This window comes from Mustela nigripes, chromosome 11 (genome assembly GCF_022355385.1).
Source record: "Mustela nigripes isolate SB6536 chromosome 11, MUSNIG.SB6536, whole genome shotgun sequence".
In the NCBI taxonomy this organism is placed as follows: Eukaryota; Metazoa; Chordata; class Mammalia; order Carnivora; family Mustelidae; genus Mustela; species Mustela nigripes.
Genome location: NC_081567.1, coordinates 23801064 through 23828461, shown reverse-complemented (window position 1 = coordinate 23828461; position 27398 = coordinate 23801064). Strand labels below are relative to the sequence as shown.

Sequence of the window (27398 nt, the reverse complement as noted above, 5' to 3'; positions counted from 1 at the left end):
TGGAAGAGAAGAGACTCCTGACTGTGATTCTGAGATTTTTAGGAATAGCTATTGCAGGGGTATTTAAGAAGGGACAAAAATCTTCAGGGCCAGAGGTGCTAGGTGGTAGAGTTCCATGAATTTTCCTGGGGTAGAAGAGGAGTTCTTCCCAGGATATGACTGCTGCTCAACATAAACAGGTTTTTCAAGCCACATCATTTCTAGGTTGCCCAGAGAAAAGCATAAAAAGGAACTAGATTGCTTTTAGTACCTTCTCTAGGTCTATCTCTCCAGACTCCCACCTTCAATCCTGGCTTCTTGGGTCTTTAAGCCCTCTAACTTCTTCAAATGTCTCCTGATGTGGGTCTCTGGCATTTGTACCCTCAGTGATGAGTCATTGCTCAGTAACTAGCACCCTAATCTTGTCCATTTCCAAGACTCATTTTTCCAACAGAGACTTCTGCATTTAGGGAGCCCCAATCCCTGTTGGTCATGGGGGCCTTTTTAGCATATGAACCACTGATGGTCAGCACCTCAGAGGACTAGCTCTCTGAGTAGATCCTTGGGGTGCATAATGGCCGGCCAGAGTGAGAGCAGAAAGGCAAGCTCTGTGGCATTGGGGTACTCTTTCCATCTGAGAGAATATAGGATCTCAGGTGACCTGTAATGTCAGAAGTCCCTTATTCAGCTGCAATATTTTTTCTCTTAGGTTAGTGTTTCTGGAAGACAGGTTGTCTCAGAGGCTGAGAGCCCTCTGCTTTCCAGCTCTTGTCTTTCCACCCTGGATGATCCAGATGCCAGTCACCAACTTGGGCAGGTGAGAGCCATTCTACTGGGAGATTAGCATTCTAGGCGTGGGTCTGGGATTGGTTAGCTGTGTGACCTTAAGGAATTATTGTCCCACTCTAGGCTTTCATATTAACTCCTTGATGACCTGGGAAGGTCTTTGTTTTTCTGATCCTATGGGCCAAACAAACTACAGAAGAGCTAATATTTATTGAGTGGACAACACAATATAGGTGGAGTGGGATAATTTGCAGAGACAGAGAATATTAGGTGCCCAGATTTGGACAAAGTATGTTTGATGTGAATGACAGATATCCAAGGGGAGAGGTCAAGCAGATTGGGATGCAACAGAGAGATCCAGGCTGGAGACACATGTGAGGGTCATTTGCAAGGAAGCTGGGGTCCTAGCTACTGTACTGGGTGAGACCTTGTATGGGCTGAGTGTAGATAAAGGAGATGAGGCAGAATCATCAAAAGAGAAAGTGAAGAAGGGGTTGAAGGAGGTGAAAGAACAGACATCAAGCCCATGGAAGTTCTGTTTCTCTTTCCCTGGTTGGAGCTAGAACTTGCTGTCAGTCCTGAGCATAAATCTCCTCTTTGCTCCCTGAATTAAAAGAACTGTCTCTGCTGCTTCCCCTCCCCCCTACCCCTACAAGGCTCTGGGACTGTGCATTCCATAAACACAACAGGGAGGACTGCTATCACCCCATGTAAGACCCTGGAACTGTCCATAGTTAATGATTAGCTCTGGTCTCCATGAAGGCCCAGGGATTCCTGGAGCTATCTTCCTGGTCAGCTCATTCTTATCAAAGGTGGTAGGGATTCAGGAGCTGTCTGCTCGGGTGGAGGGCGGACCAAGAGACCCCCAGAGAAACTTCCCAAAGGACTTGGCAGGTGAGCACTATTGTCAGGAATGCTGGCTGATGAGTCACTAGCTGATCTCTAGAAGTCAGGGCTGTGGAGGAGAGTGAAAATCTCCAGGAAAAAGCAGTCTGCTGCAATCCTAGGAACCTTTACAGGGCCTGGTCTTAGTGACGAGGCAGCATGGAGCAAAGGAAAAGTGTCTATAGCACAGCAAAGGGAGGGACTGAGGTGGCTGGGAGGAGGGCAGTCAGAGGGGGTGGGAGTTGGATGGCCATCAGGAAGGAGGCCTATCTGAGGAGGTAAGGCCAGAAGGATGAGCAAGAGCCAGCCATGGAAAGAGAGAGCGACCAGAAGGTACAAAGGCAGTAATATTGCTGCTTAGAAGCTGGTAAGGATATTTTCACTTGTTCGTGTGGAAAATAGGAGAGAAGACACAAGTGTTCATTGACTTTGAGTATTCTGGCTGCTGGTGTCTAGAAAAGGGGATGGGAATCCAGCCACTGGCAGGACTTCTAGCTAGGTTCATTGACTCAAAGGTCCTAGAGTTAAATTCTGCCACCCCCATCAAGGTGAACATGTTGGAACTCAGAGACCAGCCTACACAGCCTTGGAACTATGTTCCCTGGAGCCAACACATAGATGAAAGCAATAATTACAATAATTAAATTTTCTTTTTGTTGTCTTGTTTTTTTAACAGTTATAATTTCTAATGCGATTCTAGGTGTAGGCCCCATGTGCTATATGCATAGTATTCAAGATACCTCAGTTAATTAAAAGTTTGGATGTTATTAGTTTAGATAGTCACCTGAAAGACTAATGTATAATACAGACTTGTTTATTTATGATTGTTAATAAGTAGGGTAAATAACAGATCCCTTATATTATTAGTAAAGTGCTTTATTGTTTTGAGGTATACCTGTAATGAATGTTTCACCCCTCAAATTAAATTTTTCTTTGCTTGAAAAATTATATCTCAGTCAAGATTCAGCTGAAGGAAGTAGATGTCATTTGTATTAGTCAGCATATACTATAGTAACAATTATAACATATGTCTCAGGAGCTTATTATATCCACACATTTTTTTTCTCATGAGTCTGTGTGTTGGTTGTGGCTGTTAGGGCTTAGCTCACCACTACATGTGCTACCATCCGGGGACCCAGGCTGAAGGCATAGCACCTATCTGTGATACATTACTCTCATAATAACAGAAATGCAAGAGTTCCTGACCAACTACACAATCTCATCTGCTCACACCTCATTGACAAAAGCATATCCCATGAACAAGCCAAAGTCAATAAGAGGTGAATACACCCTTTTCCCCAGAATGCACTGGGCAAGTCACATGAAAATGAATGGGGACACACAATCCTATGATAGGGAGGAGGCAGTTGTTGGAAAAAATAATTTAATCTACCACACCACGGTATTTTAAACACAAAAGTATTTATTGCATGAAATTAGATGTTTATAGGACTGTCATGAAGGGCTGGAGAGCTAAGATTTAGACTGGGTGTTGTGCTTTTGGAGAATGGCACACCAGAAGGAAACAGTACTGAATGCTGAGTGCCAATTCACACATAACCACCACAAATTCCTTTCTGGAAGAACCCTATAAGGTTGTGATGAATCTCCTTAAGCAGCTGACCTAGAGCTGTCTATAACAGAAAGACTCACTACTGTAAATTCTTTATTTTACAGATCTGACCATGCACTGGCTGTGGAAGCTCCAGCAGGTTTGCATCCGATGGGGGACCCAGATGTCTAGTCGCACTGTCCACCTTCATACCAAGCAACTGACATCCCTGCAGTGGGGTCACCAGGAGGCCCCTGAGAAGTTTAACTTTGCTAGTGATGTGATAGATCACTGGGCTGGCATGGAAAAGGTAATGGGGTGGAAAGGGGGCACAAAGTCGAACAAAGTTCATTAATTCATCAACCCATTCTGTAAATATTCATTGAGCACTATGATGAGCTATAAAGATGTCTGTCTTCCATGAAGACAGCATGGGTAGGAGCAAGACAGCATGGGCTTGGCAGAAAGGGGCACTCTGGGGCTGGTGCCAGGTGGATCAACTTCGAACACTTCCCCACCCCAGCCCTAGCGCTGACACACAGTTTGCCTATATGTACATGCTCTCTTGTGACCTCTTAGGGTAAAATAAGAAGGGAGCTGTGGTCATAGAGTAAGTAGATTGGAGTTGAGTAAGAGAAAATCAGCAGTGACCAAGGATGAGTTAGTCTTCTCAGAAAATTATGTGTCCTTGTCATCACGGGTGTGTAAGCAGGGTGGCCACTAGGCAGGAATTGTTCAAAAGGGCTCTACCATGAGATAACAGAGAAAGAAGGCAATGTGGAAATTTCCCTCCCTGACCTTCTAGAATTCCATCCCATTCAGTGCACCATTCTAGAACATGGACGATGTATTCCTGGCTAATATAGAGGAAGAGGTAGAACATGATGCTCAAAGGGAGTCGTACCATGATGTTGGCAGCACCATAATACAACCTTGATGTGCAGATCACAAATGCTGGGCCTCTAGGTGAAGATGGTCCATGGTGCAGACACTCTTAAAAAATAATAATAATAGGGGTATCCGGGTGGCTCAGTCAGTTAAGTGTTTGCCTTTGGCTCAAGTCATGATCCCAGGGTCCTGTATCAGGCTCCCTGCTCAGTGGGGAGCCTGCTTCTCCCTCTGCCCCTCCTACCACTCATGTGGTAGGAACTCTCTCTCTCAAAGAAATAAGTAAAATCTTAATAATAATAATAATGTCAACATTTTATAAAACAAGTTTTTCAGATAAAAATTTAATCTAAATTAATTTTGGCTTTTCTTTAAAAGTTATATACCTCCTTAGAATAATGAGAAAGGTCTTTACTACCATGACTCAGAATCCTGACTCCATAAAAGAAATAATTTAATAAATTAGCTACATAAACATCAAAAACCCACTACATTGACAAATAATGCCATAAACAAAATAAACTAGTGACAAGTGATCAAAGATATCCAACTCCTGTGATAGCATAAGAGTTAATATTCCCAACATAAAAGAGCTCCTTGAAATCAAGAATAAAGAGACACAACCAGGGGTGCCTGGGTGGCTCAGTGGGTTAAAGCCTCTGCCTTCGGCTCAGGTGATGATCCCAGAGTCCTGGGATCGAGCCCCTCATCAGGCTCTCTGCTCCACGGAGAGCCTGCTTCCCCCTCTCTTTGCCTCTCTGCCTACTTGTGATCTCTGTCTGTTAAATAAATAAAAAAAATATTAAAAAAAAAGATATACAACCAAATACAAGTGGGCCAGGTATATGAATGGACAGTTTATAGAAAAGGGAGCTCAGGAGCTCCTGGCTGGTTCAGTCAGTAGAGCATGTGACTCTTGATCTTGGGGTTGTGAGCTTAAGCCCCATATTGGGCATAGAGATTACTTTAAAAATAAAATGCTTAAAAAAAAGCCAAGTGAGCACAAACGGCCCTTTAATATAAGAAAAAATGTTCAACCCCACTCATAATAAGAGTAATGTAAGCTAAAACTTCATTGAAATAATATTTTTATCTACCAGTTTAGCTAAATATAGGAATTTGACAACATACCCTGTTGATAGAACTATGAGGAAAATGGCACTTTTACACATTACTGGTCAAAGTACAAAATGATACAACTCTTGGGAATTTTTAAATACCTAACACAATTACTATTAAATTTTCTCTGACTTTTTAGTACTGCTTTCAGACTATGATATGGAACCCCTGAGGATACCTGAGGCTCTTTCAGGGTAATCTGTGAAATCAAAACTATCTCAGAACAAAACCAAGACAAATTGGAATCCTTGTGTATCACCAGTAGGTATGTAAAATTGTACAGCTTCTGTGAAAAATAGTATGGCAGCTCCTCAAAAAAAATTTCAAATAGAATTTCAAAATTTCAAATAGAATTACTATATAATCTATATAATTCACTCTTAGGTATATATCCCCAAGAATCAAAAGCAGGGTCTTGCTTAGGCAACTCAGTGACTCCATCAAACATAATAACTTTTGTATTATAGGAGTACCAGAAAAAGAAGAGAAAAGGGGGCAGAAAATTTATTTAACAAAATAAAAGCTAAAAAATTCCCTAATCTGGAGAGGGAAGCAAATCCAAGAGCATAGAGAATTCCCATCAAAATCAACAATAGTGGTCCAACACTAAGGCATATTATAATTAAATCTGCAAAATAAAAATGGTAAAGAAAAAAATCCTAAAAGCAGCGAGACAAAAGAAGCCCTAACTTAAAGGGGAAAACCCATAGGGCTAGCTGCAGATTTCTCAACAGAAACTTGGCAAACCAGGAGAGAGTGGCTTGATAAATTCAATGTGCAATGGACAAATCAGCAGTCAAGAATACTCTGTCCAGCAAGGCTGTTATTCAGAATAGAAGGAGAGTTAAAAAAATCTCCCAGCCAAATGAAAACTAAAGGAGCTCATGACCACTAAACCGGCTATGCAAGAAATATTAAAGAGTACTCTGAGTGCAAAAGAAAAACCAAAAGTGATAAAGACAAGAAAGGAACAGATAAAATTGCCAGAAGCAACAACAAAACAAGAAAATGGCATCAAATTCATATCTATCAATAATTGCTCTGAATGTAAATGGACTAAATGCTCCAAACAAAAGACATAGGGTGTCAAAATGGATTAAAAAAAAATACCCATCTGTATGTTGCCTACAAGAGATTCATTTTAACCCTAAAGACACCAGCAGACCAAAAGTGAGGGGGTGGAGAACAATTTGTCATGCTAATGGATGTCAAAAGAAAGCTGAAGTAGCCTTATATCAGACAAACAAGATTTTAAACCAGACTGTAATAAAAGATAAAAAGGACACTATATCATAATAAAGGGATCTATCCAACAAGTTCTAACAATTGTGTTTATGCTCCCAACATGGAAGGACCCAAATATATAAAACAATTAATAACAAACATAAAGAAACTCAGTGATAATAATACAATACTGGTAGGGAACTTAAGACTGCACTTACAGCAATGGACAGGTCATCTATGCAGAAATTCAATAAGCAAACAATGGCTTTGAATGTCACACTGGACCAGATGGACTTAACAGATATATTGAGAGCATTTCATCCTAAAGCAGCAGAAAACACATTCTTCTCTAGTGCACATGGGACATTCTCCAGAAGAGATCACATACTAGTCACAAATCAGCCCTCAACAAGTACAAAAAGATTGAGATCATGCCATGCATATTTTCTGACAGCAACACGATGAAACTTGAAGTCAACCACAAGAAAAAATTTGGAAATATCACAAGTACATGAAGGTTAAAGAACATCCTACTAAACAATGGAAGGGTCAACCAGGAAATCAAAGAAGAAGTTAAAAAATACTGGGCATCTGGGTGGCTCAGTCAGTTAACCATCTGACTTCGGCTCAAGTCAAGATCTCAGGGTCCTGGGATCAAGCCCCACATCTGGCTCCCTGCCCAGTTTCTCCCTCCTCCTCCTTATGCTCTCTCTCTCTCTCTCTGTCTCTCTCAAATAAATAAATAAAATCTTTTAAGAAACATTAAAAAAGGAAATTAAAAAATAAATGGAAATAAATGAAAATGAAAAGCAGGATCTTGAAGAGATATTTGTACACCCATGTTCATAGCAGGATTATTCACAATAGCCAAAAAGGTAGGATCAGTGGATGAATAGATAAATAGAATGTCGCACAGCCATATAATGGAATATATTGTTCAGCCTTTTAAAAAATGAAATTTTTGTCATATGCTGTAATAAGGATGAATCTTGAAGATACTATGTTACGTGAAATAGGCCAGTCACAGAAGGACACATGTTGTGTGTTTCCATTTATAAGAGGTTCCTAGAGCAGTCAAATTCATACAGACAGAAAGTAGAATGCTGGTTTCCAGGGGCTGGGAGGGTGGTGAACTGGGGAGATCTTATATACTGAAGACAGAGTTTCTGTCTAGAAAGATGGGAAAATTGTGGCAATGGATGATGGTGTTGATTGCACAGGAATGTGAATGCACTTAATATCACTGAACTGTATGCTTAAAAATGCTTAACATGGTAAATTTTATGGTATGTATATTTGACCATAATAAAAAATAAATACATAGAGAGGGGAAAACAAATAAATAAATCTAACATAACATTTGCCCTTTTCACTGTCACGTTCTGACAAGTATGTAGTGGTCTTTTGCAGAGGCTACATGGCAGGTGGTACTGCAGGAAGGTAATGGAATCCAACTATATGCTATTAAGGAAGGTGTTAAAGAAATTTGCAAAAATGTAAAACGAAGCCACTCTTTTGTTTGTTTTAGAAAGTATACTTACCTCTTTATTAAAACATCATATTTGTGGTAATGTATAATGGTTTGTTTCTGTTATTTGTAAAAGCACACATTTGTAAAATTTCTCAGTTTTAATTTCTAATGTAGTAAGTAGGGATAGATAGAGCCCATGTAAATAAAAGGTCTTTGGAGTGTGGAGGGGATCCTGAGATCAGCAAGTCTACTAAGCACTGATGTGACAATTGCAAGGCAGGATTTATTCTACACGCATGTGTGCACCAACCCACCCTAATCAGCAGGCCTTCTCTTTCTTCAGGCTGGCAAGCGACCTCCAGGCCCAGCCCTCTGGTGGGTGAACGGTGATGGGGATGAAGTAGTGTGGAACTTCAGCCAACTGAGGGAACTCAGCCAGCAGGCAGCCAATGTCCTTTCGGGGGCATGCAGCCTGCAGCCTGGGGACCGTGTGGCGGTGGTGCTGCCCCGCGTGCCTGAGTGGTGGCTGGTGACTCTGGGCTGCATGCGAGCAGGTTGGTAATGAACCTCCTGGTAGTGGTCTTTTGCAGAGGTCACCATCTCCCTTATGAAGCCGTTGGTAGTGAAATTCTACCACCCCTCCCAAAAGATGTCCCCTCTCCATAGCATGCTGTCTTTCCTCATATGTTAATGCCACCCTTTGTTCGATTTTCTAAGTGAATTGTGTACCAAGCAGTGTGCTAAAGGTTGCTAATATAGAGTAGACAAAACACATACTCAAATGTATAAACTCATGGTTTATACATTCATGGGGCTTAAAGATCTTTGGAGGGAGATTGCCTTTAAACTATTAGTTGCATGCATAATTATTGAATCACAATTTTGATAAATGGCATGAGAATTTAATAAGAACGTATTGAAAGAAAAAAAGTTGGCAAACGATGACCTATAGACCAAATCTGGTGTGCAGCTTGTTTTTGTAAATAAAGTTTCATTAGAACACAGCCATATACCCTGTTTACACACTGGCTGTAGCTGCATTTGCACTACTATGGCAGACTTGAGTAGCTGGGATAGAGAGCATCTGGCCCACAAGGCCTAAAATATCTACTATTTGGGCCTTTGCAGAAAAATTTTGCCAATCCCTGTGATAAAAGGAGACCTGAACTGACTAATCTGAGGGGGTCCCAGTGGAATGGTATTTGGGCTGAGATCTGAAGGGTAAGTGGGATTCAGCCAGGAGAAGATGCAGAGAGGAATGCCCTAAGCAGAGAGAACAGCACAGAAAAAATGGAAGCTTGCAAATTATGAGAAAACCTGAAAAGATATCTGTGTGTTTAGAGGCAACAGGGAGAAAGTGACAAGTGAGCCTGGAACAATGGGCAGGCCCCTGAGGTCCATGATGAGGGTTCTGAATCCTTATCCAGTGAGGAATGGAAAAGCATGGATGGATTGAGTGACATGATCATACTTTGTTTGTAAAAGGTCACCCTGGGTGGTGCATAAATATGGGATGGTGGAGGGCTAGAGTAGGAGTGGGAAACCCAGAGAGGAAACAAGGAATGATGCTGGCTTCAACCTTGGATGGGGTGGTAGAGATGTGGTAGAGAGTGGGTAGATTTAAGAGACAATTAGGAGGACTCTCAGAACACCATTTTTTGATGAGTGACATATGATAGAGAAAGAGAGCCATGGAGAGATGGAGAAGTCATAGAAATTCTGGCATCTGGGTAGATGCTTCGAGCTTTCACCAAAGTGAAGACCACAGGGAGAAGCAGGTATGGGGCTGTCAGGGTAAGATGGCAGGTTCAATTCGGTAACTGTTGAGTTAGGGGTACCCATGTGATGTTCAAGAAGGGATGAGAAGTTTCAGTTACAATATAGATAGGTCTTGGGGATATAATGTACAGCATGGGAACTATAGTTAACAATACTCTATTGTGTATTTGAAAGCAGCGAAGAATAGGTCTTGAAAGCTGTTATTATCAGAAAAATATTTGTAATTATGTGTGGTGATTGATGTTAACTAAGCATGGTGATCATTTCATAATATATTCATATATCAAATTATGTGTATGACTAAACCTAGTACAGTGTTATGTGTCTATTATATCTCAATCAAAAATATGTATGGAGAAAAGAAGGGATGGAAAGTGAGCTGTTGCATTGAAGGGCACAATGTCTGAGATGGGGATAGAAATTCAAGAATCATCAGCCTTTAGATTCGAGAGATGAGAAATGGAAAGGTATGAGAAGGCCAGAGAAACACCTGCACAACCTATCTTCATTCCCACCCTACGCTTCCTGGCCTCCCTCACATGCAACAGGTATTCCCATCAGTGAGGTGGAAGATGGAAGTATGGTCAAATAATCAAAAGAAGTGTAGGGACAATTGTAGGAACTTGAGGCCCCATGAAGAGAGTGAATAGGCCACACAAGGAAGATGACAATTTTGAGATATTACATTCTGAAAGGAAGGAGAATTTAGCAAGGGACATGTGTCTCTTCTTCTGTGGACCTGACTCGACATGGCCATCATGTTGGAGACATACTTGGGATGGTTAACAGGTCTGCAGTGTGGATCCTGAAGTGTTAAGAGTGGGAATAAAGTAAGCCAGGGGTAGAAGTTATTCATGAGGAGGAACATGTGAAATAAGCTTTGTAAATGGTGAAATATAAACCTAGTTATTCTCCAGAAGAATAAACAAAATCACATGGATGTTATCAAGAGAGAAGACAAAAACAAAGAAAGCTAAGAGCACTCTTGGCCAAGATAATTCTGTGTTCCAGGCTCGGGAGAAGTAACCAGGGCTGAGAGCTAGACCCGTGTTATAGGATGGAGAAATTCCAAGAGCCTTTACTTAGTTCAGTTACTGTGCTCACTTTGCCAGCACAATACTTAGTTTAATTACTGTATGAAAGTCTTGGGCTACAGGAAGCTCCTGTAGGGCATTGTATGTGGATGGGGAGCAGGAGCAAGGGAGTTAGACTGTCCATGGCATGACATCAGGCAACTCATTTTCTCTCCTTAGTCCTGGTAGACTCCTTACTGTTCTAACATACCCAGGAAATCCGTGTTGAAATCACTCTCTGATCTTTGGTGCCTTAATATTGATATTCCCCATTGGTCATCCCTTCCTCAACCCCTCTACCCCCATATGCTCCCCACTGGTTGTTTATATCAGTCTTCTTTAGGAAAGAAGATAACCCTCCCACCCAGTTCTCTCTAAGACATTTGGCTTCTCTAGGCCTTGTCTTCATGCCCGGGACTATCCAAATGAAAGCAAAGGACATCCTCTACAGGCTGCAGGAGTCTAAAGCTAGGGCCATCGTGGCTGGGGATGAAGTGTCCCAGATAGTGGACACCGTGGCCTCTGAGTGCCCTTCTCTGAAAATGAAGCTACTGGTATCTGAGAAAAGCCGGGACAGGTGGCTTGACTTTAAGACTCTACTACGGTGAGTAGCTACATGTCTCAGCCTGTGTTTTGACCAAAAGTGGAAACTGAGCAAAGCACTTATGTGCAGGTGCTTTGTTTGGGAGCTCCAGGGAGCAGAGTGTGGGCCTGGGGAATGTGAAGCAAGGATGAAAGAAAAGCTATTTAAGAGTTTGTTATCGAGTCACTACATGGCATAAGTGGGCTTGATCTGCAGGGACCACACAGAATGCCTCTCAGGATTATTCACTGGAGGACTGCCAAGGTTTGAGCCATCAGCACCTGAGCCCCATTGGTGGAGGGTTGTATGGGGGGTGGGTATCATCGACCCCACACTTCCAGGCTGCACAAGCATGCATGCATGCAGAGTAGGCTCAGAGTCCCATGTTCTCGTGGCAACAGAGAAATCCTGGGGCACAAAGTGAATCAGCCATAGTCCACACCAGAAGCACCACGAAGTGGATTGAAATGCTCAGAGCTGTTTACTGAAAATCCGGCAGGAGTCAGAGGGGAGCCCAAAAGCATACGCAGTAAAATGCAGAGGAGGCTGATATACTGAGTATCCTCTTCTTACCCTTGGTATCTCTGGGCTAGGCTTCTGAAGCAGAGGACTGTATGAGTCCTTCCAAGAGTGTATGGCAAGCTTGACTGGAAGAATGCATTTCCCTGCCTCCATTAGAGACACAGACCTTAGAAACCCCAGGGGGAACAAAAGCTTTTCCTAATGTCATGATCTTTAAGATAACTGTCAGAGAAGTTGACAACATGCAACCATCTTTGAGAGACTTGAAATCAGGACATGAGAGGAGATAGGTGTTCAAGAGAGGAAAGTCAAGGAAATAGAGGAGGTTGTACTGTGAAAACTGATACTAAATGGGCACCTACTATTAACCTGGTATCATGCAAGGGCTTCCAACAACCATCAGGTTAACATGTATTGAGTTTTTGCAGGGCAAGTTGCTCATTATCTTTGTGTTACAGTTAATTTTCTCAGTAACTCTATGAGCCATCTCATATTATTGATGACATTTCACAGATACAGAAAGTGAAACTCAGAGAAGTTCAATATTCTGAAGTCACATAAAGTGCCAAATCTGAGTTGTTCTTGAACCCAAGTATGACTAACTCAGAATCCATTGATCTTAACCATTCGTAAGCACCCCTCCTGAAGTGAGTTGGCTGATTTGCCCTTGCCAGCATCAGGGAAGGTAGGAAGAGGTGAGTTGCTGGGACATCTAGTGTTCCAGTGAGATCTGAGAATGTGACAGTCTTTGTCTTTGTCAGAGAAGCATCTACCAATCATTGCTGTGTGGAGACTGGAAGCCAAGAAGCAGCTGCCATCTACTTCACCAGTGGGACTAGTGGTCTTCCGAAGATGGCGGAACACTCCCACGCCAGCCTGGGCATCAAGGCCAAGATGGATGCTAGGTAAGCGAAACCCTTTCTCTCCAGAGAACTACATGAACAGGGCATGAGACATTTCTGAGCTCAAATCCGGTTCTCTTTGGATGGGTTACCATCTGGTGCTTCTGAGAAAGACAGCTGGGAAGGGGGCAAGAGGGAGCATGGCTTAGCAAGTTGGATATCTAGTGACCTTTGGTGGGACATTTTTGTTTCAGGTAACTTGGGATCTCTAAACCTCTTCAGAGTTTTAAGCCATGTGTCTAATAGGATTAGCACAAGGTAGATATGCATTTTCCCCTTCCAGTCCAATCTATATTTTGTCCTTTGAAATGCTGGTTATTTGCACTGATGCTGTCTACTTTCCAAGAGGGCATTTTGAATACCAGCATCAAATTACTTTTAAAATCTGTTGAGATGGAAGCTGTAATTGGATTATAGTTTACTCCTGAACAATATAAGGGTTAGGGACACTGGCCCCTGGGTGGCTGAAACCCAGGTGTAACTTTTGATTACCCCAAAACTTAACTACTAATAACCTGTAATTGACCAGAAGCCTTACTGATAAGATAAACAATCAATTAACACCTATTTTATATGTTACATGCCTTATATATGGCATACTTTCGATAAAGTAAGCATGATAAAAGAGCATTTTATTAAGAAAGTCATAAGGTAGAGAAAATACAGATATAGTACTGTACTATATTGAAAAAATCTGCATATAAATGGGCCCATGCAGTTCAAACCATGTTGTTCAAGGATGAACTATAATGAAATGAACTGAAATTCAGAATTTCTGGATCTCAGATCCCATAATTCAGAATTTTCTTTAACTATATCACCCTCGCCAATGGAATTAAAAAATACAGTGCCAAAGTTGTCATGCAATAATAAGAGCTATTCAGGGTCTTTTTTCCCCCAGGATATCCTGCTTATCATGTTAAAAGTCTAGTATTAGAACTGGAAAAATATTTTAATGCCAAAAAATCTGAAACACGTAAATGCCCCATCTATGTGTCTGCAGTACAGGAAAATTAAATTATTTAATAGAAGAGTTAAAGTAAAATGCAGTTTCTAAAAGATGGGGTGATAAATCACTTAAATGTAAGTAAGATACTAAATTTCCACCTCTCACCCCTTATAGGCTATGACCCAATTTCCCTACAGAGCTGAAAATATTAATCTTTTTCAGTAAGAGTCACAAGCTGTGATGATTCCCAGTCACAGGGAAGTTCTTCATGTCTAGCCTAAATCATTTTTTGTTCAAGACAGGGCTAATAACTTTTATTCCTGCCTGAAAAGAGAAAAGAGACACATTTCACCCTGTACAAGACCTTCAACTATGCTTAGGCAATTCATGATTCTTCAAGAAAAGAGAACCAAAGGTCTGTCTGACCAAACTTGAACTTAGCAAGGCGACTTTTTAGGATATTCATTTAGATGTCTTTTGTTAGTAAACATTTTTTGGGTGGTTACCTCATGCCAAAATCTGTACTAAGTTCTGGGGATAGAATGAGAATGAGACTCAATTATCTGTAAGGCCATTGTCAGCTGGGGTTACACCTTCTGAATACTCACTCCTTCTTTAAATAGGACATGTGTTTAGAACAACTTTCTTTCTTCCTGCCTGCTTATACTTACATACAGTGCTACAACACACACACACACACACACACACACACACACGCACACGCACACGCATGCACACTCACACCCCTCTATGCCTCTATACCTCCAACTCATGTTCCACCCACCCCAGCATGCTCTCATGTACTTGGATGTACATGTGTTTCTTCTTTATTCTCAGCAAATGGATGGGCCTGCAAGCCTCTGACATAATATGGACCATATCAGACACAGCTTGGATACTGAACATCTTGACTTCATTTCTGCAACCTTGGATAGCAGGAGCGTGCACATTTATCCATCTTTTGCCAAAGTTTGACCCAGAAGTCATTCTAAAGGTAAGACAGGATCCAGTTTGCACCAGAAGGTCAGAGATGGCCCAAGGTTTGCACACTCCAGTTTATTACAGTTTCTTTCAATTCAGCAAATACTTACTAACTCCTGCCACATGGATGGACAGTAATCGGTAAGCAAGATGGAAATGGTCCCTGCCCCCATGGAGCTCCTGGTCCAAGAAAGGAGAGACTTTTATACAGATAAAAGGGATATATTCAGGAGGCAGTTATCATAGGCCATTCGTTCAGTCAAAACATATTTAATGGGCTTTTGCTTCGGTGTTAGAGTATCAGATTTTTTTCCTGTGGAACTTAACGGGACAGCCATTAAATAAAATCTACATATTTCATGACCCTGGAGCAACAAAGCAATGGAAATGGGATTATTTTGCTTGCAAAGGCATGCCCTATGTTGGATCTCCAATATAGTTGGGAAGTTGGGCCACTGGTGTCCTGGGGCCTCCAGGTCTCTGAAGCAATTGATAGCCCACTCAGGCTTCTGTTTGGCTAGCAACAGAGACCCTGGGGGCAATCTGAGGCTTGGATGGCATACTTAAATGTCAAAAGGTCAGGCATGGTCTGGATTCTCTCAAGAGATTCTCTTCAAATGGTTCTGTCATTCTCTGTTTTAAACAAATGTAAACAGAGTAACCGCCTCTTTCCAAAAAGGATTTGAAATGGCTTTTGTTAACTGTCACAAATGGAAAACAGCAGCATGAAAACAGATGTGAAATTGTAAAGCATATTAGGAAAATATAGAGTGGAGATATCAGTGAGTTGAGTAGGTTGGGTTAAGGAGAGTAAGAAGTATAGCAAATAAGTAGCTCATTTCCTGTTGAGCTTCCTGTAAGGCAAAGCAATAAGGGAAATGAGAAATTTTTCATCATTTATATCAGTTCATCAGGAACACTCAGAGGAGGGACACCTGGGTGGCTCAGTCAGTTAAGCGTCTATGTTCAGCTCAGGTCTTGATCCCGGGGTCCTGGGATCGAGTCCCACATCCGGAGCATCAGGCTCCTTGATCACTGGGGACCCTGCTTCTCCTTCTGCCTAATGCTCACCCTGCTTGTGCTTGCACATGTGCTCTCTCTCTCTCTGACAAATAAATACAATCTTTTTTTAAAGCACAGTTTGAAGAAATAATTGCATGTTGTGCTAATGTTAATATTTTTTTCTAGACACTTTTGCCTGAATCTCTCTTCGTGATACATTATACACAAAGCAAAACGTGGGATGGAGGTAGTGTTGCAACACGTTGAAAGTAAGGGCCAGAAATGTTGGTTCTAGTCCCTGTTAGTTGGTATGACCTTGGACAAATTACTTAACTCTCTGACTCACAGTTTTCCTTCTTAAAATGTGGGTGATAATACACACTCCATGAGGTTATTATGAGAATTCAATGAGATGGCACAGGGGCAGGCAACTAATCAGTACTAGCTATTTTTAATAACACTTCTATGAATTGTTTATAGGCACTTCTGACTTTCCTCTTTTTTAAATATTTATTTATTTATTTATTTGAGAAAGAGAGCGCATGTATGTGTGTGATTGGAGGAGAGGCAAAGGAAGAGGGAGAGAGAGAATCCTCAGTCAGACTCCACTGAGCATGGAGCCCAACAAGGGGCTGAATCTGAGGACCTCAAGACCATGACCCAAGACAAAAGCAAGACTCAACCACTTAACTGACTGAGCCACCCAGTTGCCCCCGTATTTTTAACTTTTCACAGCACTTTTCTACCTGAGTTATGTCCCAAGAATGCTTCAGGAAAATAGGGCTGGAATTTATCTATTACCAAAGCGAGACCTGGAAGGTTAAATGACTTAACCAAGACCATACAACCGATTTGCAACAGTGACTTCCCTTGGGGACTGATGGTTTACATAATTCTAGAAGGGTGTTATTGGAGGAGCCAGAATTTGACAAATATTACAGGACCTGTAATCTAGTCCTTTCAGCCTGTAGTCCTGGACCTGTATCTCCGTAATGATAGGTGGTTATTTCTCTGTTATTTTTGGTTTGAGGATTTGGTCTGAAATAGACAGAATAAAGAAGGTAGGATTTAAATCCAGAGCCCAACTCCAGGCCCCATGCTTGCAACCACGGTGCATGCTGGTAAATTCGGCATTTAGCCTAGTGGTTAATGTCAGCCGGCTCTCTCCCTCCAGGTGCTGTCCAGCTACCCCATCAACAACATGGTAGGAGCACCCATCGTTTACCGGATGTTGATACAACAGGATCTTTCTAGGTGATGGCACTTTGGGGGTTGGTATGAGCCTCTGGGTTTATCGGTCCATCCTTGTGTCTCCACCACATATATATATGCTCATCTCTCGGACCGTTAAGCATGGGTTGCCCTGTGAAGCCTACCTCATCATTAAAGTACCTGGAGTCCTCTTGCCTAGACAGAGTTTTATTCCAGGGAGGCTGAGGGGGAACATTTACCTACCTTCTCTCCTTCAGTTACAAGTTCCCACATCTACAGAACTGCTTCAGTGGTGGAGAATCCCTCCTTACAGACACTTTGGAGAACTGGAGGGCCCAGACGGGACTGGACATCCGAGAATTCTATGGCCAGACAGAAACGGTATCTGCTCCTAGGGGGAACCAATGGGCTGGTGCACCTGATGGGCTTTGAAAGGCTTTCTGAGAGTAAAAATATGAGCCACCACTTATCAGGCACTTATTCAATAAATATTTATTGAGCACCTGCTATGGAATAGGTATTGACAATTGAACAGAAACAAGTTAGCCAAAGCTCTCCTGTCTCGGACATTACATTCCAGTGGGAGTGGGGAGCTGAGACAAATTAATAGATGTAGGACATGGTAGTCAGTGAGATGTTCTAGGGAGGAAAGTAAAACAGGTGAGATGGGGTGATGTGGGATGAGGGACTGGCATCTCCGATATGGTTGTCAGGAAAGTCCTCTGTAATGCGGTAGCATTTCAGCAGAGACCCAAATTTATCAAGTGCATCAGACTTAGCCCTAAGCTGCTCAGACAAAAGTGAGCTATGGGGAGAAGAACCCAGTAGGACCCCACCTTCCCTGCTGAGATGTCTTCTTAGAACTCTTGGGGCCCCTTGAGCACCAGGAGCATTTGCATTGCTCTGTACACTGCTGCTTTTAGTTTCCCCAGCAACCTTTCCAGTGCCTCTTACCTATGACTCTTAGTACCTCTGGTCCCCTCTCCACTATTTTATCTTACAGCCCTCTATGTCTAGCGGGCCCCCTGGCAGGATTCCTGGAGGGCTTATGGATGAGAGCGCTGTGATGTAGAAGAGCTTTGCAAGTGGGGATGAGGACAGTGGATGTGTTGCAAGGGCTTCTAGCCTTTCTGAAAAAGCCATGTTTCAGGAATGTTCCTTTAAACACCAGCATCTCTGTGGGATTCATTTTAGCATTCAAGCAGAGCTGGCTCTCTTATGGGAGGTAATTTAATCCCATATTGTTTTAAAGGACTTTTGTGGTCCATGGTCACTTATTAAAGTATAGCTCCCACTAAAGAGATTAAAATGTGGTTGTCAGTTCCTTTTCCCTGGGGAGGGGTCAGTCAGATTGCTTTCCAAAAAATTTAGCGCAACCCCGGGATGGGAATCCAGTAAAGGGAAGGCAGCCTGGAACAGGCGTGGAAGGGAGCGACTCAAGAAAAGGCAACTTCAGGACTGTTTTAGAATTTGCTCTGCTTAATCTTTTTTTTTTTTTTTTTTTTAATTTTTCTGTGACCATATAACTCCTCCTAAGATTTGCCAATCTGTCTACCATCTTCTGCAGGGACTCACTTGCAGAGTTTCCAAGACCATGAAACTCAAACCTGGTTACCTGGGAACTGCTATTCCCCATTATGATGTGCAGGTTTGTTAGGGGCTCTAAGGAGGGAGGGAAATGTAGGGAATACACTAATTTTTCAGTAATTTATTTATTGCATTGTTCACTGAGGAAAAATTAAAGATATTTAAATAATATTTAAAAGGGAAGGATAAGGATGAAAAGAAGGAAGGGAGGGAGAGAGGAAAGACCAAAGAAAATTAATCATATTTTTATCATCCAGAGAAAACCACTTTGAATTGCCAGCAAATGAAGTAGCTAGCCATTTCTATAAATATATACATTTTTAAAAAATAAGGGTGAATCTTGACATATCATTTTGTAATTTACTTTTATCTTGAATAATTTGGGGTGACTATCTTTCCAAGTCAAATAATAACCTATCTACAATATGAATTTTAATGACTATATAGTAGTAGATTGGATGGTTCCACTACTGTTTATGCCTTTTGTTGGTCAATGGATGATTTCCAAAATTTTCTCTAGTAAAAACAACAAGCAAGATGTCTTAGCTAGAATTTTGCTCTTTTCCCTTATTATTTATTTGGGCTAAATTCCAATGTATAGAATTTGTGTCTATGGTTATGTGCATAGGTATATGTATCTGAAGTGTTAACTTTTACTCTATTCAATGTTATTTGTAATTGCCTGCTTCTCCCTCCCCCTGACTGTGATAATCATTTTTAAATACCTTCTTAAAAATACCTTCCTTCATTCTCATATAGTTCTGTGACATAAGCTATTATCATCCCTGTTAGACAAATGAAGGCACTGAAACATAGAGCTCAGTCAGCTCAAATCAACTAGTAAGGTAGCAGAGGCATACTTTGAGTTTTGATCTGTCTGATGTCCAAGTTCATGGCCCTCAAAGAAAATGGGAGGCTATTATATTTACTGAGCTCCTACAGCCAGAAGATTCTTCCCAAGCTCATCTGGTCCTGTCTCCATAAGGGGCTTTGCCTCAACCATCCCAGGCTTAGAAGTTGAGGTGTAAAATTCTTTGCTGCCCTTGGCTTCTTGTTCTTGTTTTTGGTCACCACTGGAGTAAGGGGGTCTTCCATCAGACCAGCTCAACTCTTCCACATTGCCACTCTAGCCACCTCCTGTTCTGCAGAATCTTCTTCCTATCTGCTTCCTCTTTCAGGTGTTGGACGACAAGGGCAAGATCTTGCCTCCTGGTACACAGGGAGACTTGGGCATCAGGGTAAAGCCCATCAGACCTATAGGCATCTTCTCTGGCTATGTGGTGAGGAACCCACTCCTCCCCTCTGTTCTCTGTGGGGATAGTGGAGACTCTGAGAGGGTTGGTGGGGGACAAAGTTATATACCTCCCAAGAGGTAAACCATGACAGGACTTGGAACAAAGAGTGTCCAGTGTCCAATAATGGGTACTTTGCAGAGAGAAAAAACTGGGTATTCACCCCTGTCATCCTTAACCTACCCCTAAGTTTCCTTTTGAAGAATTATCTTCCTCCCATTACCCTTTCTACTCCACTCCAAAACTGTTTCAGGCCAAAAAAGTTTATTGCCCCCAAACTACATACAGCAGTACTCTCCCAAGGGCAGCCCTGCCTCTCTCCAAATTTCTCCCCTAACAATGTCCTTTAGAGCCACGCTAGATATGACATTGAGATTTCACCAATAGTTGAGAGCATCCCTGTCTTCAGACCTTGGAACGTTAGAATTAGATGATCCTTAAGTCCAACCACTTTCCTGTATGGGTGAGGATGGATGGTGAAGTCAGAGATTCTAAGAGTCAGCCAAGAACACCACTATTTTAAAAATGGACAGGGAAGACCTCAAACACACACCTTCTTATACCAAAATGATAAAACAATCAAATAATAAATGCCATACTAATAGTTGCTGCCATTTATTGTGTGCTTACTACAAAGTAATGCCCTAGAGCAGAGGTGGATAAATGCATCAGTATTATCCCTCAGACTGGACCCTGGGGAGCAGGTCAAAGACACTGGGGACATTAATTGGAATAAAGGGGTAAGTTCCAGGTCCATCTGAGGCTGAGGTTGGCAGGCCCGGTCAAGATCATCACGTGTAGTTACTCGTGCCAGCCCTGGGGAAGAGGATTTCAGCTTTGCAGTTACAGTGACTATGACTTCCTGTGGTCGCTAGGACAATCCTGAGAAGACAGCAGCCAACATTCGAGGGGATTTTTGGATCCTTGGAGATCGGGCAATCAAGGATCAAGACGACTATTTCCAGTACCTGGGGCGGGGAGATGAAATCATTAACTCTAGCGGGTGAGCTTGGTTTCTGGGCTGGGAAGGGAAACCTGGATCTTTATTCTGGCTGGCTCTGAGCTTCTGGGCTGGCCTAGAGGCTGCGTGCCCAGCGTTCTCTGAAAGACAGGCTCTTCTACAGGTACCGGATTGGGCCCTCAGAGGTTGAGAATGCACTGATGGAGCATCCAGCTGTGGTTGAGACGGCTGTAGTCAGCAGCCCTGACCCTGTCCGAGGAGAGGTGACGTGGGAGCAGCAGACTGGAGTTGCAAGGGTGGGAGGTGGGGGTGTGCAGATTTTGGAAACAAGGACACAGTTCATTATAGTTAAGATCATGGAATCTGGAGGCTGGAGAGCCCTGCTGCTTACCAGCAGTGTGATCTTGGGCAAGAATTGAACAAATTAATGTTTGTAAAGTTCTTGCAAGAAGGCCTGGCACATAGCAAACACCATATGTGGTCTATTATTATGAGGCTACAGGGATTCCATTCTATTCTGCTGGTTGGCATTTGAATCAGAATTTGATTCCTGACCAGAACAGAGGAAGAATTAGAGCCAAAAGGTAGAGCCCCTGAGCCATGGGCTTTACAATGAGAACATAAGGAAGAAGAAAGACCCCTTTAATGCTATGATCATAGAAACAGGCCCAGATGGAGTCTAGTAGAACTTGGTATATGTATAGAGAAAGGTAAGGTACAAAGGTGTGGGTCAGTGTCCAAGTACATTTCAAGAGGGTACACATTGAATAAATTCCTATCTCTGGCAGGTGTTGGCCATATCAGCCACTGAAATCACAGAAGCCACTAGGGAAGGGAGACCCAAAGGGGATCTCCTACCAAAAATCCCTCTGGGCCAAGCACTGGGCCAAGGCTTGCTATATATGATTTCATTTAATTTCCCATGAATTAAGTATGATAATTGATCATCATTTTATAGATGTACAAATTGCAGTTTGGAGTGGTTAAAAAAATCATTTAGGTTTATGGCCCCCAGTCTTCATTTTTTGCTCTTGTCTTATAAGGAGTTTGTCTCTACCACTGATAGGAGGTGAGGGTGGTTTCAATTTACAGTCCTACCTGCCCATCCAGTAAGCCACTTGAGGGAGAGCTGGAAACTTAGCCATTGTTATCCCTACTTTCTCCCTTTCTCTCACCCAGGTATCTAGAGGCACATTTGAGGGTATATAAAGGGGGTGCTGTGTTGGAAACCTTAGCCCTGCTTCTGCATTATTCCAGGGGACAATACTCCAATGCCTTCTCTCTTGGCCCTCATCTTTGTTGCAGGTGGTAAAGGCATTTGTGGTCCTGGCCCCAGAGTTTCTGTCCCATGACTCTAACCAGCTCACCAAGGAGCTGCAGCAGCACGTGAAGTCAGTGACAGCCCCATACAAGTACCCAAGGAAGGTGAGGTCTCTGAGCTCCCTTGCTCCCCCAGCTTGAGGAAGGAGAGAGATATCTCTTCTTGTATTTCTCTTCTTCAGACTTTGGATGAGGCCTGTAATTCCAAAGTTATATGGGATTATGAACATCTAGAAGCTGTCTGGAGGCTTGAATATTTGCCTCAGCCTTTAGGTGGCTTTGAATTGAAAGTTGGATGCTCCCAACTTCCTCACCAAATTCCTACTCTCTGCACTGGGATCTCGCTATTTATCCAGGATTCTTTCGGTTGTCAGCAACAGAAAGGAAGGCACGTATTGCATGGAGCACTGGGTGTGGTGTATAAATAATGAATCTTGGAAACTGAAAAAATTAAATTAAATTAAAAAAAAAAAAAGAAATTAGGGGCGCCTGGGTGGCTCAGTGGGTTAAAGCCTCTGCCTTCAGCTCAGGTCATGATCTCAGGGTCCTGGGATCGAGCCCCACATCGGGCTCTCTGCTCGGTGGGAGCCTGCTTCCTCCCCTCTCTGCCTGCCTCTCTGCCTACTTGTGATCTCTGTCTGTCAAATAAATAAAATCTTGGGAAAAAAAAAGAAATTGAACACAATTTTTATTGCTCACACAACTGTCCAGGGGCAGGGACAGCTTTAGTTGTGACCGGTACCAGGCATTCAAATAATGTGGTCAGTGATAATTCTTTCACCTTTTGACCCTCTTTCTTTACAGAAAGTATTGACTTCATTTCTTAAAATGTTTCCCTTTTGTAATGGCCAACAGCAGGTCCAAACACAGGTCTTTAACAATTTAGCTAATCATAGTAATAAAAGAGCATTTATCCCCCAAAAGCACCAGTGAAAGTGTTCAGGTTGATTCTCAGTGAACTACTTTAGGTCAGGAGCCCATCATTAAATAATCCCTAGAACCAGGGTGATGGAACACTCTGGCCACTTCTGGGTCTTGTGATCACCTCTGAAGCAAGTGTAGGAAAGATGGAGCGAAGACTGCCCTGCCCCTATGATCTGGACTGAGGGAGAGGGGGGTGGCTTCCCACAGGAAAGTGGAAGTGCTCTTAGCAGAAAAGGCAAAAAGCATAGAGTCCACTCTACCTGTTGTCGCTCTGGGGCAGGGAACTAAGGCATGGAGGCTGACACTGAAGGGGGGAGCCAGTTTTTGGAAGTGGGTCCAAGATAGGAACTTGCCCCAGAGAAAAGGAAAAGGGTATATATTTTTGAGTCTTGGGTAGAGAAGAGAGCAACTATGTTAAGCCTAAAGCTACTGAGATGTTTATAGAAACCAGAAGTTCACTAATGCTTTGTCGGCACAGGCTGATTGTCATAGATGGATTTTCTGAGAAACAGACTCTGGGCAGGAGATAAACATACAAGCGGTTTATTAGTGAGTGCTTTGGAATCAACACCTGGGGAAAGAAAGAGAAGGGAAGGAGAGAGAAGGGAGCAGGACTCGGCAGAAGGTGAAGGTGCGCTCTGATGTAGCCTTACGGGGGGCCTCAGCCAACCCCATGGGGTTGTGATCTGCAGCTAGGGCAACCTTTCAGAGTTGCCTGAGCTGTGGGCAAGGTTGGGAGGGTACTTTATAGCCCCATGTAGATCAGACCTGGATGCAGGCTGTGCTGGGATGGGGCTGTGGCCCGGGGAAGGGAATCTGTCCTTGGCTGCAGCAGTAGGGGCTGGGAGGGTTAAATCATTCTTGCAGGGATCTCTGAGCAGCCAGACTTTCAGCCACAAACTCACAGTGAGGCAGTCAGTATAGCAAAGTCTCTGGAATTAGACAGCTTCATTAAAAATTCGTCTCCATCACTTAATAATCTCTCTGTGCCTCAGTTTCCTTATCTGTGAAATGGGAATAATGGTGTTACCCCTTTCCAGGTTGTTAAGAAGAAGAGTTAATATTTGTAAGACTTAAAGTACTCAGAAGACTAGTGCATAATAAGCATTTTAAAAGGAAACTAGAGGGCACCTGGGTGGCTCAGAGGGTTAAGCCTCTGCCTTCGGCTCAGGTCATGATCCCAGGGTCCTGGGATCAAGTCCCACATCGGGCTCTCTGCTCATCGGGGAGCCTGCTCCCTCTTCTCTCTCTGCCTGCCTCTCTGCCTACTTGTGATCTCTGTCTGTCAAATAAATAAATATAATCTTTAAAAAAAAAAAGGAAACTAGAAATCAAATCAACCCCAAAATACAATGAATTTTGAATTGTAACTTAATATTTTGGAGTATCCAATGGATCCACAATATAACATTATATTATTCAATATCAATAGATGTGTCTCTTTTTAAATGTCTCTCCTCTAGGGGCTCCTGGGTGGCTCAGTGGGTTAGAGCCCCTGCCTTCGGCTCAGGTCATGATCTCAGGGTCCTGGTGATCGATCCCCCACACTGGGCTCTCTGCTCAGTGTGGGGCCTGCCTCCCCCCCACCCCCCGCCTGCCTCTGCCTACTTGTGATCTCTGTCTGTCGAATAAATAAATAAAAATCTTTTTTTTTTTCTTTAAGTCTCTCCTCTAGAATGCTTTGGGCAGCATTCTTTCTATCTCTTCCCTCCTTACTGAGACCAAACCCTTCTCAGATCTCCCCTGCTAGTTTCTCTTTACCCTCTATCCCTACCCTTACTCGCTGTCTACTCAGTTCTGCCTTGCAGTGTGAAGGATCCAGAGACCACTGGGAATTAAAGGGTGTAGCTGTGTTGAAATAAAATTTACAAAGACAGGAGAAGGGCTGGATTTTGCCCTCAGATTACAGTTTCCCAACCCCTGCTCCATCCCATTGTGATTTTTAACAAACCCCTTCCTCAACAAGTTCAGTCTTGCCTGTGGAAGACCCCCAGCATCACCTTTTAAGAAGATACCTTTTTCCATACTGGTGTCAGTATCCCAGTTTTTCTTATTTCTATCAAACCCATGGCCATCTGACTCCTAGATCAATGCCCTGGCAAGCTGGGCCTTGTAACAGGAAGTAAATTGTCTTCATTGTCCATATGTTAGGATTCAGGAATATTAGAGATGGAGTCCTCGACATCAAATATTTTTTTCCCCGCAGATAATGAAAAATGAAATTGGAGAGATTTTATGATTTTGCTAACTGGAAATGACTGAGCTGGAATTCAAAGTCAGGTTTCCTAACTCTTAAATATTTACTGTCTGTAGTCCAGGTTAATCACAGCCACTGTTTTTGAGTGTTTACCTATTTAGTGTTTACCCATCAAGAACTCAGTCTGCGTAATTTCATTTTATCTTCAAATAACCGAGCACAGTTGTTGCTGCCTCCAGTTTACCCAGTGCAGAAATTCTTAGAAAAGCCAAGTGACTTGTCCAAAGCCAGGCAGGCAGTAGAGGAGAGATGGCAGTCCAGGGAGTCTGATGTGAAAGCTCAGGTGACTGAGGACCGTGTCACGTTGTGTTTGCTGTGCTGCTTCTCCCCTGTCCTAGAGTACATCAGGCATCACTGACTAGAACTTTATGTCCCATTCCAGCCATCTCTTCTTGCCTTTGTCTCAGAGCACTTTCCAAAGCTTCTTATTGCCTAAGGGCTGCCCTTGGAGTGTTCCAGGCTCAGTCCTCACTCACCTGGAGCCTCCAGCCTTAACAGCTTTTTGTCACCCTATAGCTGTTCCTCTGAAAAACCCATCCCCACTGAGGTCACAGATGGCCCACTCTGGACTAACTTTTCCCAACAGGTAGAGTTTGTCTCAGACCTGCCCAAGACTGTCACAGGGAAAATCCAGCGGAAGATTCTTCGAGACAAGGAGTGGAAGACATCTAGGCAAGCTGGGCCCCAGTGAGACCTGTATGGGCATCACTTTGGGTGCTATACTTCTACTTATTTCATTTCCCTTTGGGCCTTCTGCCTTCCTCTGCGGATATGAGATTCCTCATGACAATACAACAGATTTCTCTCTTTCCCTGGTTATTAGCATAAAATCTTGCCATATTAGATTTTGAAAGAAGAAAGTGAGGGAATGAAAGAGTGGAAAGGAGACGGGAGGAGAAAAGAGGAAAATCAGAGTAAAAATGAAACCGTGGGGGCGCCTGGGTGGCTCAGTGGATTAAGCCGCTGCCTTCGGCTCAGGTCATGATCTCAGGGTCCTGGGATCGAGCCCCGCATCGGGCTCTCTGCTCAGCCGGGAGCCTGCTTCCCCCTCTGTCTCTGCCTGCCTCTCTGCCTACTTGTGATTTCGCTCTCTGTCGAATAAAATAAATAAAATCTTAAAATCACAAATACTTCCCCCAGTATTCCTGAGCCTGAGCTGCTCTGTTTAAAAAAAAAAAAAAAAAATGAAACAGTGAAAGCCATTCGGAAAGAAAAGGAGGGAGGCAGGAAGGTGGTGGGATGGAGGAATAGGGGAAAGAGAACCGGAGGAAGGGAGAGAAAGAGAAGAAGGAAAGGAGGGAGGGAGGAAATAAAAGCTCAATAAAAATCGTAAGAGTGACTGATGAAGAAAAATGATGGAAGCTGGGAGAAGGGAGAGCAACTAACGATTAGTCTCGCAGATAGAAAAACAGACAGTGGCAGAGTCCAGCAGAACCCTGCATCTTAGGAAGGAAATGAAGGGTCAAATCACTTCATCTCAACCCTGGACAAGGGTCCATACACACAGGCTCACGCACATGGATAGGACAGTGGAGCCCTCTCCAAGTCACCCCAAACCTCAGGACAGTCATGACCAGAGGAGGGAAATCTCCATTGATTGAGCACGTGCCATATACCAGACACTGTCCTAGGAATTTTATAAATACTATCATGTTTCACCTCTGTGTGGCATTTACAAACCTTGGAACATAGGTGTAAGAACAATATAGGCACCTCAAAGAAAGTGTCCCTTCCCCATGGCTCATGTTTGTGGTAGTATCTCCTCTTCCTATAATCAAGTAATAAAATTATTTTACAATCAAGACCATAGGGGTTGTCTTTGGAGAAAGTAAAGTGGGGGGGGTGGCGGGGAGGGAAGGCATCGAACGATGAACCACAGACTCCATTCTTGGGGCCTCTGGGGGCATCGTTTCCAACCCAGGGATGGAAGATGAATCTTCCTAGCCGGTTCAAGTAAGCTGGAGAAGAAAGCAAAGAATCTGAGGGTCTAAGGCTCTTCTCTGTCAGAATACTTAATAATAATAGCAATAACAGTAATAAGAATATCAATCACTTATCAGGCTCTTGCCAAGTGTCAGATACTATTCCAAACAAATACATATACTGATTAATGTTCACAGTCACCCCTTATTTTCCCCATTTTCCAGAGA

General features: G+C 42.9%; 1 protein-coding gene across 2 annotated transcripts; it reads left to right on the top strand.

The window, feature by feature from the left end:
* The first annotated feature begins 1549 nt into the window (after positions 1-1549).
* On the top strand, positions 1550-27050 carry LOC132026851 (acyl-coenzyme A synthetase ACSM2B, mitochondrial-like). Of its 2 annotated transcripts, none has more exons than XM_059415197.1 (14): positions 1550-1659; positions 3328-3512; positions 8248-8458; positions 11153-11360; positions 12623-12766; positions 14550-14706; positions 16870-16949; positions 17165-17288; positions 18475-18555; positions 19673-19774; positions 20662-20789; positions 20911-21010; positions 22053-22172; positions 25835-27050. In XM_059415197.1, the coding sequence occupies exons 2-14, from the start codon at positions 3336-3338 to the stop codon at positions 25937-25939; spliced, it is 1737 nt and encodes a 578-aa protein (XP_059271180.1). In that variant the 5' UTR covers positions 1550-1659; positions 3328-3335; the 3' UTR covers positions 25940-27050. The 2 variants fall into 2 exon arrangements, with proteins under 2 accessions (XP_059271180.1, XP_059271182.1); XM_059415199.1 differs by lacking the exon at positions 1550-1659 and adding an exon at positions 1922-2017.
* The last annotated feature ends 348 nt before the right edge of the window (positions 27051-27398 follow it).